The 16,858-nt window shown below is 42.7% G+C and overlaps 1 protein-coding gene across 2 annotated transcripts in view; it reads right to left on the bottom strand.

Moving 5' to 3' along the window:
- Nucleotides 1–11,396, bottom strand: part of LOC106579397 (E3 ubiquitin-protein ligase znrf2) — a 78,651-nt gene extending 67,255 nt beyond the window's left edge. The window contains exon 1 of one of the 2 annotated variants that reach the window (XM_045701661.1): nucleotides 10,329–11,396. In XM_045701661.1, the coding sequence (XP_045557617.1) occupies nucleotides 10,329–10,740 (412 nt within the window). In that variant the 5' untranslated portion in view covers nucleotides 10,741–11,396. The remainder of the gene's footprint in view (nucleotides 1–10,328) is intronic. The other variant, XM_014159250.2, reaches the window with a different exon arrangement.
- Nucleotides 11,397–16,858: the final 5,462 nt, after the last annotated feature.

The raw sequence follows: 16,858 nt of genomic DNA, 5'->3' as shown, positions 1-16,858 counted from the left end.
CCAGCCAGCTGGTCTGCCGAGGATGCCGTCTGGGCCTGCAGCCTTGCGAGGGTTAACACGTTTAAATGTTTTACTCACGTTGGCTGCAGTGAAGGAGAGCCCGCAGGTTTTGGTAGCGGGCCGTGTTAGTGGCACTGTATTGTCCTCAAAGCGAGCAAAAAACTTGTTTAGTCTGTCTGGGAGCAAGGCATCGTGATCCGCGACGGGGCTGATTTTTCTTTTGTAGTCCGTGATTGACTGTAGACCCTGCCACATACCTCTCGTGTCTGAGCCGTTGAATTGCAACTCCACTTTGTCTCTGTACTGACGCTTAGCTTGTTTGATTGCCTTGCGGAGGGAATAGCTACACTGTTTATATTCGGTCATGTTTCCGGTCACAATGCCCTGATTAAAAGCAGTGGTTCGCGCGTTCAGTTTTGCGCGAATGCTGCCATCAATCCACGGTTTCTGGTTGGGGAATGTTTTAATAGACGCTGTTGGTACGACATCACCGATCCACTTGTTAATGAACTCTGTTGTTCGCAGCAATGCGGAACATATCCCAGTCCACGTGATCGAAGCAATCTTGAAGCGTGGAATCCGAATTGTCGGACCAGCGTTGAACAAACCTGAGGGCGGGAGCTTCCTGTTTTAGCTTCTGTCTATAGGCTGGAGCAACAAAATGGAGTCGTGGTCAGCTTTTCCAAAGGGAGGGCGGGGGAGGGCCTTATATGCGTCGCGGAAGTTAGAATAACAGTGGTCTAGGGTTTTGCCCGCCCTGGTAGCACAACCGATATGCTGATAGGATTTGGGGAGCCTTGTTTTCAGATTAGCCTTGTTAAAATCCCCGGCTACAATAAATGCAGCCTCAGGATATGTGGTTTCCAGTTTACATAGAGTCCAATGAAGTTCTTTCAGGGCCGTCGATGTGTCTGCTTGGGGGTGGGGGTATACACCGTTGTGATTATAATCGAAGAGAATTCTCTTGGTAGATAATGCGGTCGGCATTTGATAGTGAGGAATTCTAAGTCAGGTGAACAAAATGACTAGAGTTCCTGTATGTTGTTATGATCACACCACGTCTCGTTAATCATAAGGCATACACCCCCACCCATCTTCTTACCAGAGAGATGCTTGTTTCGGTCGGCGCGATGCGTGAAGAAACCAGGTGGCTGTACCGACTCAGATAGCGTGTCTCGAGTGAGCCATGTTTCCGTGAAACAAAGAACGTTACAGTCTCGGATGTATCTCTGGAACGCTACCCTTGCTCAGATTTCGTCTACCTTGTTGTCAAGAGACTGGACATTGGCGAGTAGTATGCTCGGGAGCGGTGCGCGATGTGCCCGTCTGCCCCTTCTTCTGCGGCGCCGTTGTTTTGGCTTGCCGGCTGGGATCCGATCCATTGTCCTGGGTGGTGGGCCAAACAGAGGATCCGCTTCGTATTTCTGGTCGTAATGTTGGTGAGTTGACGTTGCTCTTATATCCAATAGGTTTTACTACATACAGTCGGGAGGAACTAAGATTACCTGGGGTAACAATGTAAGAAATAACACATAAAAAAGCAAAATACTGCATAGTTTCCTAGGAATGCGAAGCGAGGCGGCCATCTTTGTCGGCGCCGGAAGTCAGGTGTGCCAAGTTTGTAGCATCATACCCAAGAAGACTCGAGGCTGTTCTCGCTGCCAAATGTGCTTCAAAAAAGCAGTGAGTAAACGGTCTGAATACATATGTAAATGTGATATTTCTAAAAAGCTGTTCATGCTTTGTCATTATGGGGTCTTGTGTGTAGATTGATGAGGGAATTATTTTTTTAAATCAAATTTAGAATAAGGCTGTAACTTAACAATATGTGGAAAAAGTCAAGGGGTCTGAATAAGAGTAGAGGATAGCAGCTGAGCTTTAGTAGGCTTTTAACTACTGATTATTACCAGGAGCTCCAAACTGAGAGGACAGGGATCATGGATTGAGATGCTCCAGTTGTTCACTGAGTCAACAAATATGTAGCCTATCTTCTAATATAGGCTAACTTCTACAGCTTGTAGATGTGTGCTCTGTCAAATGAGCTAAACTTCAAAATGAGAAGCTGTCAAAACTAGCTTTCTGGACCACCACTATAGACCAAAGCACAGACCAAGACACAGTCTAAATCACAGACCAAAACAGACCAACACAGACCCAGAAACACGCAACCAACAGCACATGCTCAATACAGACCACAAAGCTACTAGCACTTTAGACCAAGACAGCTTTAACCTTTCTGGCGCAGGCGTTCCGCTAGCGACCCACCTCGACAACATCCGGTGAAATTACAGAGCGCCAAATTCAAAATACAGAACTAGTCATAATAAACATTCATAAAAAATACAAGTGTTATACATCGGCTTAACGATGAACTTCTTGTAAATCCAGCCGCTTTGTCAGATTTCAAAAAGGCTTTACGGCGAAAGCATACCATGCGATTATCTGAGGACAGCGCCCAGCTTACAAAAGCATACAAACATTTTACAACCAAGTAAAGGAATTACAAGTCAGAAATAGTGATAAAATTGATCACTTACCTTTGAAGATCTTCATATGGTTGCAGTCACAAGAGTCCCAGCTACACAATAAATGTTTGTTTTGTTCGACAAAGTCCCTCTTTATATCCCAAAAACTCAGTTTTGTTGGTGCATTTTGTTCAGTAATCCACTGGCTCAAAGGCGATCAAAACATGCAGACGAATACATCCTAATAGTACCAGTAAAGTTCGTCGAAACGTGAAACGATGTTAATAATTAATCCTCAGGTTGTTTTTGTCTAAATAATCAATAATATTTCAACAGGACAATAGCGTATTCAATAGAAAGGAAAAACAATGAAGGGCGCACACTCGGTCACGCACGCAAACCAGCACTGCATAATTCTACAGTCGACTGACAGAAAGGTCTCATTCTTCTTCATTTTTCAGAAAATAAGCCTGAAACAATGTCTAAAGACTGTTGACATCTAGTGGAAGCTGCAATCTAGGTCCTAACCCATTAGATACTCTAATGGGTTAACCCATTAGATACTCTAATAGGAACTGCAATCTGGGTCCTAACCCATTAGATACTCTATAGGCATTCAATTGAAAACTACCCACATCAAAAAAAAATCCCACTTCCTGGATATATTTTCCTCAGGTTTTCACCTGCCATATTAGTTCTGTTATACTCAAAGACATTATTTTAACAGTTTTGGCAACTTTAGAGTGTTTTCTATCCAAATCTAATTATATGCATATCCTAGCTTCTGCGCCTGATTAACAGGCAGTTTACTTTGGGCACGCTTCTAATCCAGACGTCGAAATACTGCCCCCAAGCCATAAGAACTTTAAACCTTTGCTGACCTCCCATCAATGCTCATCTCCTCATCCCACCTTTCCTCTGGTTCATTATGCCCTCCAGCGTTCAAGGCAGTTCAGGGATTTACATAACACAACCAGCCTAGACTTTACACCATCAGAAAGCAGTTATGAGACAATGACAAATCAACGTCCCAAATGGCTCCCTGTTACCATAGGGCTCTCATCAAAAGTAGGGCACTACATAGCGAAAAGGGTGCCATTTGGGACGCAACCAAATAAATCTTATTGGAGATTGAAAATATTTTATAATTCTTTCTACTTCTATCACCAAGAAAATATGGATTCCCTGACTCTTTTGTCTTGCCTTGTTGACACCTTAGGGATCTTCCATCACTGAGGAAGGAACAGGAAACTACAGTTGAATATTTCACCCAGGAGACAACTCTCTCTAATGCTCTCCTGTTCTTCCATCTGACTGGGCTTATAGCTGGGGGCCATTTGTAACGGCCGACGTTGAATGGAGAAATGGACCAAAGCGCAGCGTGGTAAGTGCTCATGATTCTTTATTATCGCAACACATTCAAACATAACAACAAAAGGCGAAAAACCTAAAACGTACAGTTCTGTCAGGCAACAGAGGCTAAACAGAAAACAACCTCCCACAAACACAGGAAGAAAACAGGCTGCCTAAGTATGATTCCCAATCAGAGACAACGATAGGCAGCTGCCTCTGATTGGGAACCACACTCGGCCCAAAAACAAAGAAACGGAAAACATAGATTTTCCCACCCGAGTCACACCCTGACCTAACCAAACATAGAGAATAATAAGGATCTCTACGGTCAGGGTGTGACACCATTGGCAGCAGCCAGCCAATACGCTGCAGGACGGTGGTATAGCACTATACCTTCAGTAGTGCAATCTTAGTGAATACTCACAGGGAGACAATCTTCCTTCGTTTCAGCCTGTAAATCAAGCCAGCTCGTCTCCAGCTTTCAAACAAAACTTCTCCATGAAACTGCTACTCCATGAAATATCTATTTCAAGTTATTTACTATTAGCTGTCAATAACCACTGTCTGTCTCCCAGCAGTCAGTCATTCACCACACAGAGGAAGACTGTAGGTAGCGCCATGAGGACTCCCCTGAGATGAGTTTCATTGGCAGGACACTAAAATTACAGCCTACTGAGTCTTCTGAAGCTTGTCTTCCCTCCTACCATTCATGTTATTTACTCAGACATCACTGTGTTTTAAGAGGTAGAGAACAAATATATACATTGGGAATTCAATCTGATGAAATGGGAAGGAAATATTTCAAAACAGACGTTTTCTTTCTGGGTGTCTGGGCTAGACGTTGGATCAGGTCGGACGGTTGACCCCTTTATTACAGCAGGTGTGTGGACCTGTTCATCTGCTCCAGGCACCTGAACGTCTTAGTGGGGGCAGGAAAGGTGTGACTCTGATTAAACAATGTGATACATGACACCACCTGACACACTTTGTACTACAGGTTGTCCCTGACGACATAAACACAATATTACAACTAGCTAGTCTTTAAAAAAAGAAACAAAAAAGACAAAATTGTATATTTCCTGTATGTTCTTTCTCTGTTCCAGAATTAGGACCCTCCTGCTTTCAGACAAACACATTTACAGTAACTGAGCAATCTTTTCAGACACAAACAGGTGACTGTCGTGCACACACTTGTGTACTGGTCTTATTTCCGCCTTATGTGCCTTTTTAAGCTTCCCTCTTACTCAGTGGTCAAAACTGCCTCCCCGCATAGTCTCACAAGGCAAGTTGTGCTTTCACTTCTTTTCAGAAATCAAATAAACACATCTATTATTGCTCTTGGCAGCCATGTCATAGGTAAAGTAGGTGTATCTGTGGTGTAGAAGAGCATATTCAAAGAAACGACCAGCAGCACTGCTCCCCTGGGTAAGTTAAAATGTGTGGTAAGGTTAAACAGAAGAGTCGCCAAGCAGCTTTCAGTGGGAAAACCGCCTACTAACTGTATAAATAACTAAAAACAGTTACAGAACACCTGTACCCAAGACACACCTCACCCGGCTGCAAGGTGCTTGCGGGGAATGAACAGGGTCAAGTTTTTCTTTCATGATAATACTGTATTAACATGACCCTGACTCAGCCACTAAACTATTATTTCATTATCATTAGAGAGAGAGAGATGAAGGGAGAGAGGGAGAGAGCGGGGGGTGAGAGAGACGTGTTCAAACAGCCATAGACAGAAAGCTGCTTGGTACACTGTGCCTATATATCTCTCTCCTTCCAAGGACAACAACATTCTCTCACTCACTAACACCAGTGAAAAGAGCAATAGAACCAAATATAAACACTTATAGCATTCATGGAACTATGCCTGAAATAAACATGGTTTACAAAACTGTGTCTTCAACTCATAAAACATGAAATACTCATTGACACGAATAAAGAAAAGAAAATGCACTGTTGTTGAATCTCAAAAAGCAGAAGTAGATCCCAGCCAGTCAAAATAATGTGTATGTGTGTGTGTGTGTGTGTGTGTGTGTGTGTGTGTGTGTGTGTGTGTGTGTGTGTGTGTGTGTGTGTGTGTGTGTGTGTGTGTGTGTGTGTGTGTGTGTGTGTGTGTGTGTGTGTGTGTGTGTGTGTGTGTGTGTGTGTGTGTGTGTGTGTGTGTGTGTGTGTGTGTGTGTGTGTGTGTGTGTGTGTGTGTGCATGTATGTGTGTGTGTGTGTATATATGCATGTGTCTGTGTGTAAAACAATATTGCCCCTCTGCTCTCAGACACACAGGAGTCTAAATTCTAACTGTGTTTACATCTGAGTGGAGGTGATGTGGTTGAGGCTCACCCTGACATGGCACGCCACGACACGGGTGCAGGAAGAAGGTTGACAGCAGAGAACAGGCAGGCCTCTCAACACAGAACACAAGAGCTGCCGGGAAATTCCATCTGAGCAACCAACAACTCAACCACTCAACGACATGGCTGCTCTGTTTCCACCACAGGTGCTCCAGCTGTGTGAAGTATTAACTTACACCAGACATGATACCCAAGGCATATACTGTCTGTAGGCTATATTGTGTGAGAGTGAATAGCTGGCCTGTGGTGCATTAAGATTATTAAGTGACATCAGGGATTCTGGAGGCTGGGTAGTCTATTCTATTATGAGAGTGAAGAGTGTAGCTGAGGTGAATACATCTGTGAAGTCTGAACCTAGTTGTTTCCTATGAAATGATAGCAGGGCTTCTGCAGGCTGTGTATATAATCTGAGAGTGAACAGTGCAGCTGAGGTGAGTGGAGGACAAATCCAATTAGAGTTTTAATTTAATTGCAGCTTGAGATCAGGGTGAGTGTATCAAAGAAGGCACAAGGGAGAGGAGAAGCAACGTCTGAATGAGCAGGGCTGCAGAATGTGGAGAGAAATTCAATGGGTTGAGTTGATGATTGAATGGTTCAATTGGTTGGTGCTCGATTGTTTAGGTCTACATTCTAATGGGATTCATGGAACTATGCCTGAAATAAACATGGTTTACAAAACTGTGTCTTCAACTCAGAAAACATGAACATGGTCCATCACAGGACAATCACATGTATGTAACCTTACAAACATCATGGTACGTCCCAACTGGCAACCTATTCCTATAGTCAAAAGTAGTGCACTATATAGGGAATAGGGTGGTTATCGTGATACATCCCGTGTTGGACTTGATTCATTACTTGAGGCATGTTAGATGAGGCATGTCGAAGCTTCCCTTTCTGAAAGTTAAAGAAGGAGAATCCAGCTAATGGATTTAGAGTGGCAGTGGCAAGTGAACATTCAGAGCCACGAGAATTGCTGAGCAAATATTCCCCAGACCCAGATAATCCATGTAATTTCTCCCTCCCTTTCTCTCTGTTTTATGATGATAATTCCCCTCAGAGATGGGGAGAAAGCAGAGTGAAATTACTTTCTCTAAAGTAATCTCTCTTTTTCCCTCTATCCAGCATGTCTGCATATTTAGCAGCTCAATGCAAAGTAACCACAATCTTTTGGGTGGTTTTCTGGACCTAATCTGTTAAATTCCTAGACCAAACTAATCCTCAAACAGCATGTCGGAAGAGAAAGGCAAACATGCCAAGCCCTGCTGATACTGAGTTGACGGTCTGATCTGGACTAGGCGCTCTCACCTTAGACTGGACACAGACAGTAGCCTCATTTAGGCGGAGTGATTCTCATATCACTGATTAGCTTGCTCTATAACTACAGTAGTAGGCTATAACCAACTTTTAACCAACTACAATACCTTTGCTTCTTCAAGCAGATATCAATGTCACTCTGTTAGATACATCAGGGTCTGCTGAAACTGGTGGTGAGAGTTAGTCTACCGTAATTTCCGGACTATTAAGCACACCTGAATATAAGCCGCACCCACTGAATTTAATAAAAAATATTATTTTGAACATAAATAAGCCGCAGGTGCCTACCGGTACATTGAAACAAATGAACTTTACACAGGCTTTAACGAAACACGGCTTGTAACAATAATAAATAGGCTTTAACGAAACACGGCTTGTAACAATAATAAATAGGCTTTAACGAAACACGGCTTGTAACAAAAATAAATAGGCTTTAACGAAACACGGCTTGTAACAAAAAATAAAAAATGAGCAGTAAACAGTAGCCTACCAAGAAAGTCATTGGTCACTATCTTCCTCCTCCTGTGCAGTGAAGTCATCTCCTTCGGTGTCGGAGTTGAATAGCCTCAGAATTGCTTCATCCGATATTGGATCATTTTCATTGTCGCTCTCGTCACTTTCATCCGGAGGCAAATCCCCCGCTGAGCCCTCTTCAACACGCAGCAGTCCAGCCTTTCGAAACCCGTTGATGATAGTGGATTTGCCTCCACGCAGCTCCACGCTGTCAGGACCCACTGGCAGACTTGACCATAAGTTGCTCTTCGCATGCGGCCCGTTTTAGTGAATGTGGTTTTTATTTTATTTTTTTTGAAAGCGGGAAAAATCCATATATTAGCCGCGTCATTGTTTAAGCCACGAGGTTCAAAGCGTGGGAAAAAAGTTGCGGCTTATAGTCTGAAAATTACGGTAGTCTGTCTCCCCGACAACTATATGTCATGTCAGGTCGCAGTTGTAAATGAGAACTTGTTCTCAACTTGCCTACCTGGTTAAATAAAGGTGAAATACATTTTTTTTTTTAAATGTGGGATGATCATTGACAGGGATGTATCATACTGAAGTGGATATGATGTGGGTTGTGGTTGCACGGGGGGCCAGTACAAAAAAATGCATGAAATGAAATTAAATGTATGCATTCACTACTGTAAGTCGCTCTGGATAAGAGTGTCTGCTAAATGACTAAAATGTAAATGTAAAATGTAATGAATGCTCTCCATTGCTCCAAAAAAAGGCTGTTTGGTATCACATTCACTGATGATAATGAACACTCCTTACTATGGTGTGCACTGTAAAAGGAAATGATGGTGATAAGGAGGAGGATGAAGACGGGGAAGATAAGGAGGAGGAAGAGGATGAGGCGGGGGTTATTGAATCATAGCCTATGCATTATGACTGTAAACTATGATCATCTTTGGACACTGTGTTAACTAACCTCCAAACGAACTTCAATGCCATACAACTCTCCTTCTGTGGCCTCCAACTGCTCTTAAACGCTAGCAAAACCAAATGCATGCTTTCAACCATTCGCTGTCCGCACCCGCCCGCCCGACTAGCATCACTACTCTGGACAGTTCTGACGTAGAATACGTGGACAACTACAAATACCTAGGTGTCTGGCTAGACTGTAAACTCTCCTTCCAGACTCATATCAAACATCTCCAATCCAAAATCAAATCTACAATCGGCTTTCTATTTCGCAACAAAACCTCCTTCACTCACGCGGCCAAACTTACCCTAGTAAAATTGACTATCCTACCGATCCTCGACTTCGGCGACGTCATCTACAAAATAGCTTCCAACACTCTACTCAGCAAATTGGATGCAGTCTATCACAGTGCCATCCGTTTTGTCACCAAAGCCCCATATACTACCCACCACTGCGACCTGTATGCTCTAGTCGGCTGGCCCTCGCTACATATTCGTCGCCAGACCCACTGGCTCCAGGTCATGTATAAGTCTATGCCAGGTAAAGCTCCGCCTTATCTCAGCTCACTGGTCACGATAACAACACCCACCCGTAGCACGCGCTCCAGCAGGTATATCTCACTGGTCATCCCCAAAGCTAACACCCCCTTTGGCCGCCTTTCCTTCCAGTTCTCTGCTGCCAGTGACTGGAACGAATTCCAAAAATCACTGAAGCTGGAGACTTAAATTTCCCTCACTAACTTTAAACATCAGCTATCTGAGCAGCTAACCAATCGCTGCAGCTGTACATAGTCCATCTGCAAATAGCCCACCCAATCTACCTACCTCATCCCCATATTGTTTTTATTTACTTTGCTGCTCTTTTGCACACCAGTATCACTACTTCCACACCATCATCTGCTCATCTATCACTCCAGTGTTAATCTGCTAAATTGTAATTACTTTGCTACTATTTATTACCATACCTCCTCATGCCATTTGCACACACTGTATATAGACTTTCTTTTTTTTCTATTGTGTTATTGACTGTACACTAGTTTATTATGTGTAACTCTGTGTTGTTGTTTCTGTCGCACTGCTTTGCTTTACCTTGGCCAGGTCGCAGTTGTAAATGAGAACTTGTTCTCAACTAGCTTACCTTGTTAAATAAAGGTGAAATAAATACATAAATAAATAAATAAAACAATCTAAAATGTTGTTACAACACTATTATTATACAGTTATTACTACAAACATGTCATCCAAGTTGCATGTAGCTGTAAAACTGAGGTTAGGACCCATTTGGTCCACACTGGTGAGTGATAGGTATAAAACCCATTTAGACAGAGAAGGTGACATTTCCGTGAATAAAACTGAGAATCAACATTACACAGACACAAGTTGCTTGCTGCATGTTGCTACCTTATTGTCAGCCAGTCTCTTACCTCCAAAAAGGTGAGGCGATAGGTGTGCTGGTAATGATCCAATCAACAACCGGGGACCCCCTTGCCCCCCGCTGGACCTGTCCCTCTCGGCCTCCTCCGGGGTGCTGCTGCCAGACTCCTGCGAGCTGTAGGCTCCACTGCTGTTGGGGATGTTGATGCCTGACTGGGGTCTTGGCCCTGACCCTCCAGAACTGCCTCCCACGGACCTCGTCCTGGGGCCAATGTGTTGACTGGAGGTCACTGTGGTTCCCGAGGCCCCGTGAGCCGACTGGCCGTAGGAGTGATAGCTCATTGCCATGGCTGCAGTCCTACCGTTCCCATTGCTGGTAGTAGAGGTGCTAGAAGGTAGATCCGAACCCGAGTAAGCCCTGGTCCGTCCGTTAGCGGCTGGGCTGCTCTGCTTAGCCCCCATGTCGGTCGCTGGTGCCAACTCACGTCCACAGATTTACCCTGAATTATTAAAGGACTCGTGCAGCACGGCGGCGGTCAGTGAGTGTGCCACATTTAAAACGCAAAGGACAAGTACACGACCACGCAGTCCAGGACAGTGATTCAAATTTCAATTAATAAAAGTAACTGACAGCGATACAAAATAGCGGTTTGGAAAGCTGTCTTTATGGTGCGCTAAAAACAAAGTAAATATGCATGACATTAAAACTTTGCGAAGAGTTCATAACATGTCACGACCATAATCCAGAATAAGTGGTTGTTGCCATTTTGCAGTTCGAATTTCTCCTCGTCCCGGTTGCTTGTTTTGGATTAATATGCTTTGGCTGTTGTTTTCTGAATAATGACTGTCCGCCATACGCCCTCTCTACGAAAGTGAAGAGCCACGCTCCCCACGCTTCCTTGTTAGCCGACCGCAGGCAGTCACAGTGAAACTATTATAATGTAGGAGGAAGTGATGGAGGGAAGGGGATGACAGAGAAACAGCAGAGCAGAAACGACAATAGCGGGGACGGGGCTCCGTGCGCACAGCACTGAGCACTGACTTGGTTGCCGAGTGAGTCGAGTTTGGAGGCGGATCCTCTGTCTTTGTGCGTCAGGTTACGTCAGCACCAGCAGTGCACAAGCCAAGCGACATCAATAACAAGAGCAAGCCTCATTCAGGAGTGGCAAGTCTGGGCAATAGGATCAAGGACAGTGGGAAAGGACTGAGTCCACTTTTAGTACCTGTAAATTATACGCATTTGTTGCTGGAAACGAGCGACAAATACATCTAGGCAAACCTGCAAACTCAGTTATGGTTCATGCCCCTCTGACAGAGCATAATAAACCATAGCCTCTAGGAATAAAATGGTAAAATACAGTTTCAAGAATCCATTCACATGCAGGACATTCAATTATTTTTGGTGACATTTATTGCATAGGCCTACAGCCATACTCACCGAGAATAATAGGTCAGATGTAACCCAGTTAACACATGACTATCATTTAACCTACAAAGGGTTAATCCAGGATCAAAATAACCTATTCCACAACATTTTGCTTATCATTCATTGTCTGGAACATGTAAAACATTATACAATGTTTCAATTTGTTGATGATGTCACAATGATGATGATGATGATGATGTCACATATTTCTTGTTGATTCATATTTGGGTCTATTCAATTAAGTACACACACAGCCATTTCAACAAAAAAAAATACATTACACATAATCAACATTATTGCATGCACATATTTTGAAAACTAAAATCCCAGTGTCTACATGCATAGAGAATGGTGCAATATGCCAATTGTCTCTGCTTTATTCAAATATATCACTGACTGTATTGCTATCTGAACGCTGCTATTGCTGATAATATGGAGAGAATTCTGACAGAGAGAGAGAGAGAGAGCACACTGATATGTTTCCCTGGTTCGAATCCCCAAGCCGACTATGTGAAAAATCTGTCGATGTGCTTAACCCTATTTGCTGGATAAGAGCGTCTGCTAAAACGTAAATAATTGTTTTGGCTCATGTACAGTACCAGTCAAGGGTTTGTCTTTATTTTGACTATTTTATACATTGTAGAATAATAGTGAAGACATCACAACTATGAAATTACCTTTTGACTTCATAAAATAAATATTATGAGACATAATTTGAGACATTCTCGACATAGAAACATCGTACTTTTCTTTCTCAAATTGTTTGAAATTGGACTACATGATCTTATGCTAGAGACAGGGTATTGAACATACTCTTGTGTTCATCATTCAATCAATCACATTTGAATGGAGAGCTTATACCTATGGAACATGCCAGGAATGCTGCAACTAGCTCTCACAGTCAGAATTAGACGTTCATCCATGTTTCTCAAACGTCAAATTTCGATGTTGTTGCAAATGTCAAATTTCAAAGTGTTTATCTTTATTGTTTATTTCACTTTTGCATATTATCTACTTCACTTGCTTTGGCAATGTTAACATATGTTTCCCATGCCAATGAAGCCCCTTGAATTGCATTGAATTGAGAGAGAGAGAGAGAGAGAGAGAGAGAGAGAGAGAGAGAAACAGAGAGAAAGAGAGAGAGAGAGAGAGAGAGATAGAGAGAGAGAGAAGAAGGAGATCAATCGATGGTCATGCTGCAGGATTTCCACGGCAACCCTCTGTCATTATGTTCAATGTGATGTCGTGATCAGTGCGAGAGGGAGGGAGGTCACCCAGAGCTCAGTTACCCAGACAATCAGCTCATTGATATTCAGAATCTCAAAGTAGCAAAGTCAACAACTCTTACTGGGTTTTAGATAGTGAGATCCAAATCAGTATCACTTTAAATATTGTTACTTTATAAATATAGTGTGTACTCAAGTACATCTATGCATGGACAAAGTTCATGGGCATACCGACAATCATACAGACAATCTAGTTTCACCAGAAAATCTCCATAGGGCTGTTTTGTCTGAGAGACATGCAGTAAAGGTGCATCAGAGCCATATAGATCCATTCTGAGACATACATCAGGGCCATATAGAGCCATTCTGAGACATACATCAGAGCCATATAGATCCATTCTGAGACATACATCAGACACATATAGATCCATTCTGAGACATACATCAGGGCCATATAGATCCATTCTGAGACATACATCAGAGCCATATAGATCCATTCTGAGACATACATCAGAGCCATATAGATCCATTCTGAGACATACATCAGAGCCATATAGATCCATTCTGAGACATACACCTGTCATGTCCTGACCATAGAGAGCTCTTATTTTCTATGGTAGAGTAGGTCAGGGTGTGACTGGGGTTTTTTCTAGTTATTATTTTCTATGTGGGGTTCTAGTTTAGTTTTTCTACGTTTGGGTGTTTGGTATGATTCCCAATTAGAGGCAGCTGGCTATCATTGTCTCTAATTGGGGATCATACTTAAGTAGCATTTTTTCCACCTGTGGGTTATGGGATATTTTTTTGAGTTAGTGCACGTAGTATCTCTGCAGTCACGGTTCGTTGTTCGTTTATTGTTTGTTTTGCTAAGTTTCACTTTCTAATAAATAATGTGGAACTCAACATTCGCTGCGCCTTGGTCCGACATTTATTCCAGCGAATGTGACAACATCAGATCCATATTGATCCATTCTGAGGCATACATCAGAGCATATAGATTCATTCTGAGACACAAAATAACCCTAAAGATCCATTCTGAGACACATCAGAACACATATAGATCTATTCAGAGACATACCGTATACGGAAGTTTGATCAGAACTATATATTTTTATTTTATTTAACCTTTATTTAACTAAGCAAGTCAGTTAAGAACAAATTCCTATTTACAATGACGGCCTACACCATAGATCCATTCTGAGACACATCAGAGCCCTATAGATCCATTCTGAGACACATCAGAACCCTATAGATCCATTCTGAGACACATCAGATACATATATATCTATTCAGAGACACATCAGAACCATATATATCTATTCAGATACATATCAAAACCCTATAGATCTATTCAGATACATATCAAAACCCTATAGATCTATTCAGAGACACATCAGAACCCTATAGATCTATTCAGATACATATCAAACCCCTATAGATCTATTCAGAGACACATCAAAACCCTATAGATCTATTCAGAAACACATCAGAACCCTATAGATCTATTCAGAGACACATCAGAACCCTATATATCTATTCAGATACATATCAGAACCCTATATATCTATACAGAGACTCATCAGAACCCTATAGATCTATTCAGAGACACATCAGAACCCTATATATCTATACAGAGACTCATCAGAACCCTATAGATCCATTCTGAGACACATCAGATACATATATATCTATTCAGAGACACATCAGAACCATATATATCTATTCAGATACATATCAAAACCCTATAGATCTATTCAGATACATATCAAAACCCTATAGATCTATTCAGAGACACATCAGAACCCTATAGATCTATTCAGATACATATCAAACCCCTATAGATCTATTCAGAGACACATCAAAACCCTATAGATCTATTCAGAGACACATCAGAACCCTATAGATCTATTCAGAGACACATCAGAACCATATAGATCTATTCAGAGACACATCAGAACCCTATAGATTTATTTATTTTTTATTTTATTTCACCTTTATTTAACCAGGTAGGCAAGTTGAGAACAAGTTCTCATTTACAATTGCGACCTGGCCAAGGTAAAGCAAAGCAGTTCGACACATACAACAACACAGAGTTACACATGGAGTAAAACAAACATGCAATCAATAATACAGTAGAAAAATAAGTCTATATACAATTTGAGCAAATGAGGTGAGATAAGGGAGATAAAGGCAAAAAAGGCCATGGTGGCAAAGTAAATAAATACAAATGCAAAGTAGAAATAGAAATAATGGGGTGCAAAGGAGCAAAATAAATAAATACAGTAGGGGAAGAGGTAGTTGTTTGGGCTAAATTATAGATGGGCTATGTACAGGTGCAGTGATCTGTGAGCTGCTCTGACAGCTGGTGCTTAAAGCTAGTGAGGGAGATAAGTGTTTCCAGTTTCAGAGATTTTTGTAGTTCGTTCCAGTCATTGGCAGCAGAGAACTGGAAGGAGAGATGGCCAAAGGAAGAATTGACTTTGGGGGTGACCAGAGAGATATACCTGCTGGAGCGCGTGCTACAGGTGGGTGCTGCTATGGTGACCAGTGAGCGGAGATAAGGGGGGACTTTACCTAGCAGGGTCTTGTAGATGACCTGGAGCCAGTGGGTTTGGCCACGAGTATGAAGCGAGGGCCAGCCAACGAGAGCGTACAGGTCGCAGTGGTGGGTAGTGTATGGGGCTTTGGTGACAAAATGGATGGCACTGTGATAGACTGCATCCAGTTTATTGAGTAGGATATTGGAGGCTATTTTGTAAATTACATCGCCAAAGTCGAGGATCGATAGGATGGTCAGTTTTACGAGGGTATGTTTGGCAGCATGATTGAAGGATGCTTTGTTGCAAAATAGGAAGCCAATTCTAGATTTAACTTTGGATTGGAGATGTTTGATGTGAGTCTGGAAGGAGAGCTTACAGTCTAACCAGACACCTAGGTATTTGTAGTTGTCCACATATTCTAAGTCAGAACCGTCCAGAGTAGTGATGCTGGACGGGCGGGCAGGTGCAGGCAGCGATCGGTTGAAGAGCATGCATTTAGTTTTACTTGTATTTAAGGGCAGTTGGAGGCCACGGAAGGAGAGTTGTCTGGCATTGAAGCTCGTCTGGAGGGTTGTTAACACAGTGTCCAAAGAAGGGCCAGAAGTATACAGAATGGTGTCGTCTACATAGAGGTGGATCAGAGAATCACCAGCAGCAAGAGCGACATCATTGATGTATACAGAGAAAAGAGTTGGCCCAAGAATTGAACCCTGTGGCACCCCCATAGAGACTACCAGAGGCCTGGACAACAGGCCATCCAATTTGACACACTGAACTCTTTCAGAGAAGTAGTTGGTGAACCAGGCGAGGCAATCATTTGAGAAACCAAGGCTATTGAGTCTGCCAATGAGGATGTGGTGATTGACAGAGTCAAAAGCCTTGGCCAGGTCAATGAAAACGGCTGCACAGTATTGTTTCTTATCGATGGCGGTTACGATATCGTTTAGGACCTTGAGCGTGACTGAGGTGCACCCATGACCAGCTCTGAAACCTAGATCTATTCAGAGACACATCAGAACCCTATAGATCTATTCAGAGACACATCAGAACCCTATAGATCTATTCAGAGACACATCAGAACCATATAGATCCATTCTGAGACACATCAGAACCATATAGATCTATTCAGAGACACATCAGAACCTATAGATCCATTCTGACACATCAGATACATATAGATCTATTCAGAGACACATCAGAACCATATAGATATATTCAGACATACTGTATACGGAAGTTTGATCAGAACAGTATAGATCCACCCCCCCCTTCCTCTGTCAGAACAGCCCTGGCTGTTCTTCTCTCCTCGGCCTTCCCTCGCCCTCCTCGCCCCTGACTGCGTTAGAACAGTCCTGGCTGTCTGCCCTCCTCGCCCCACCCTCCACCCT

Source organism: Salmo salar, chromosome ssa02 (genome assembly GCF_905237065.1).
Source record: "Salmo salar chromosome ssa02, Ssal_v3.1, whole genome shotgun sequence".
Classification (NCBI taxonomy): Eukaryota; Metazoa; Chordata; class Actinopteri; order Salmoniformes; family Salmonidae; genus Salmo; species Salmo salar.
The sequence above is the reverse complement of the archived record's forward strand: the minus strand, read 5'-3'. Positions and strand labels throughout refer to the sequence as shown.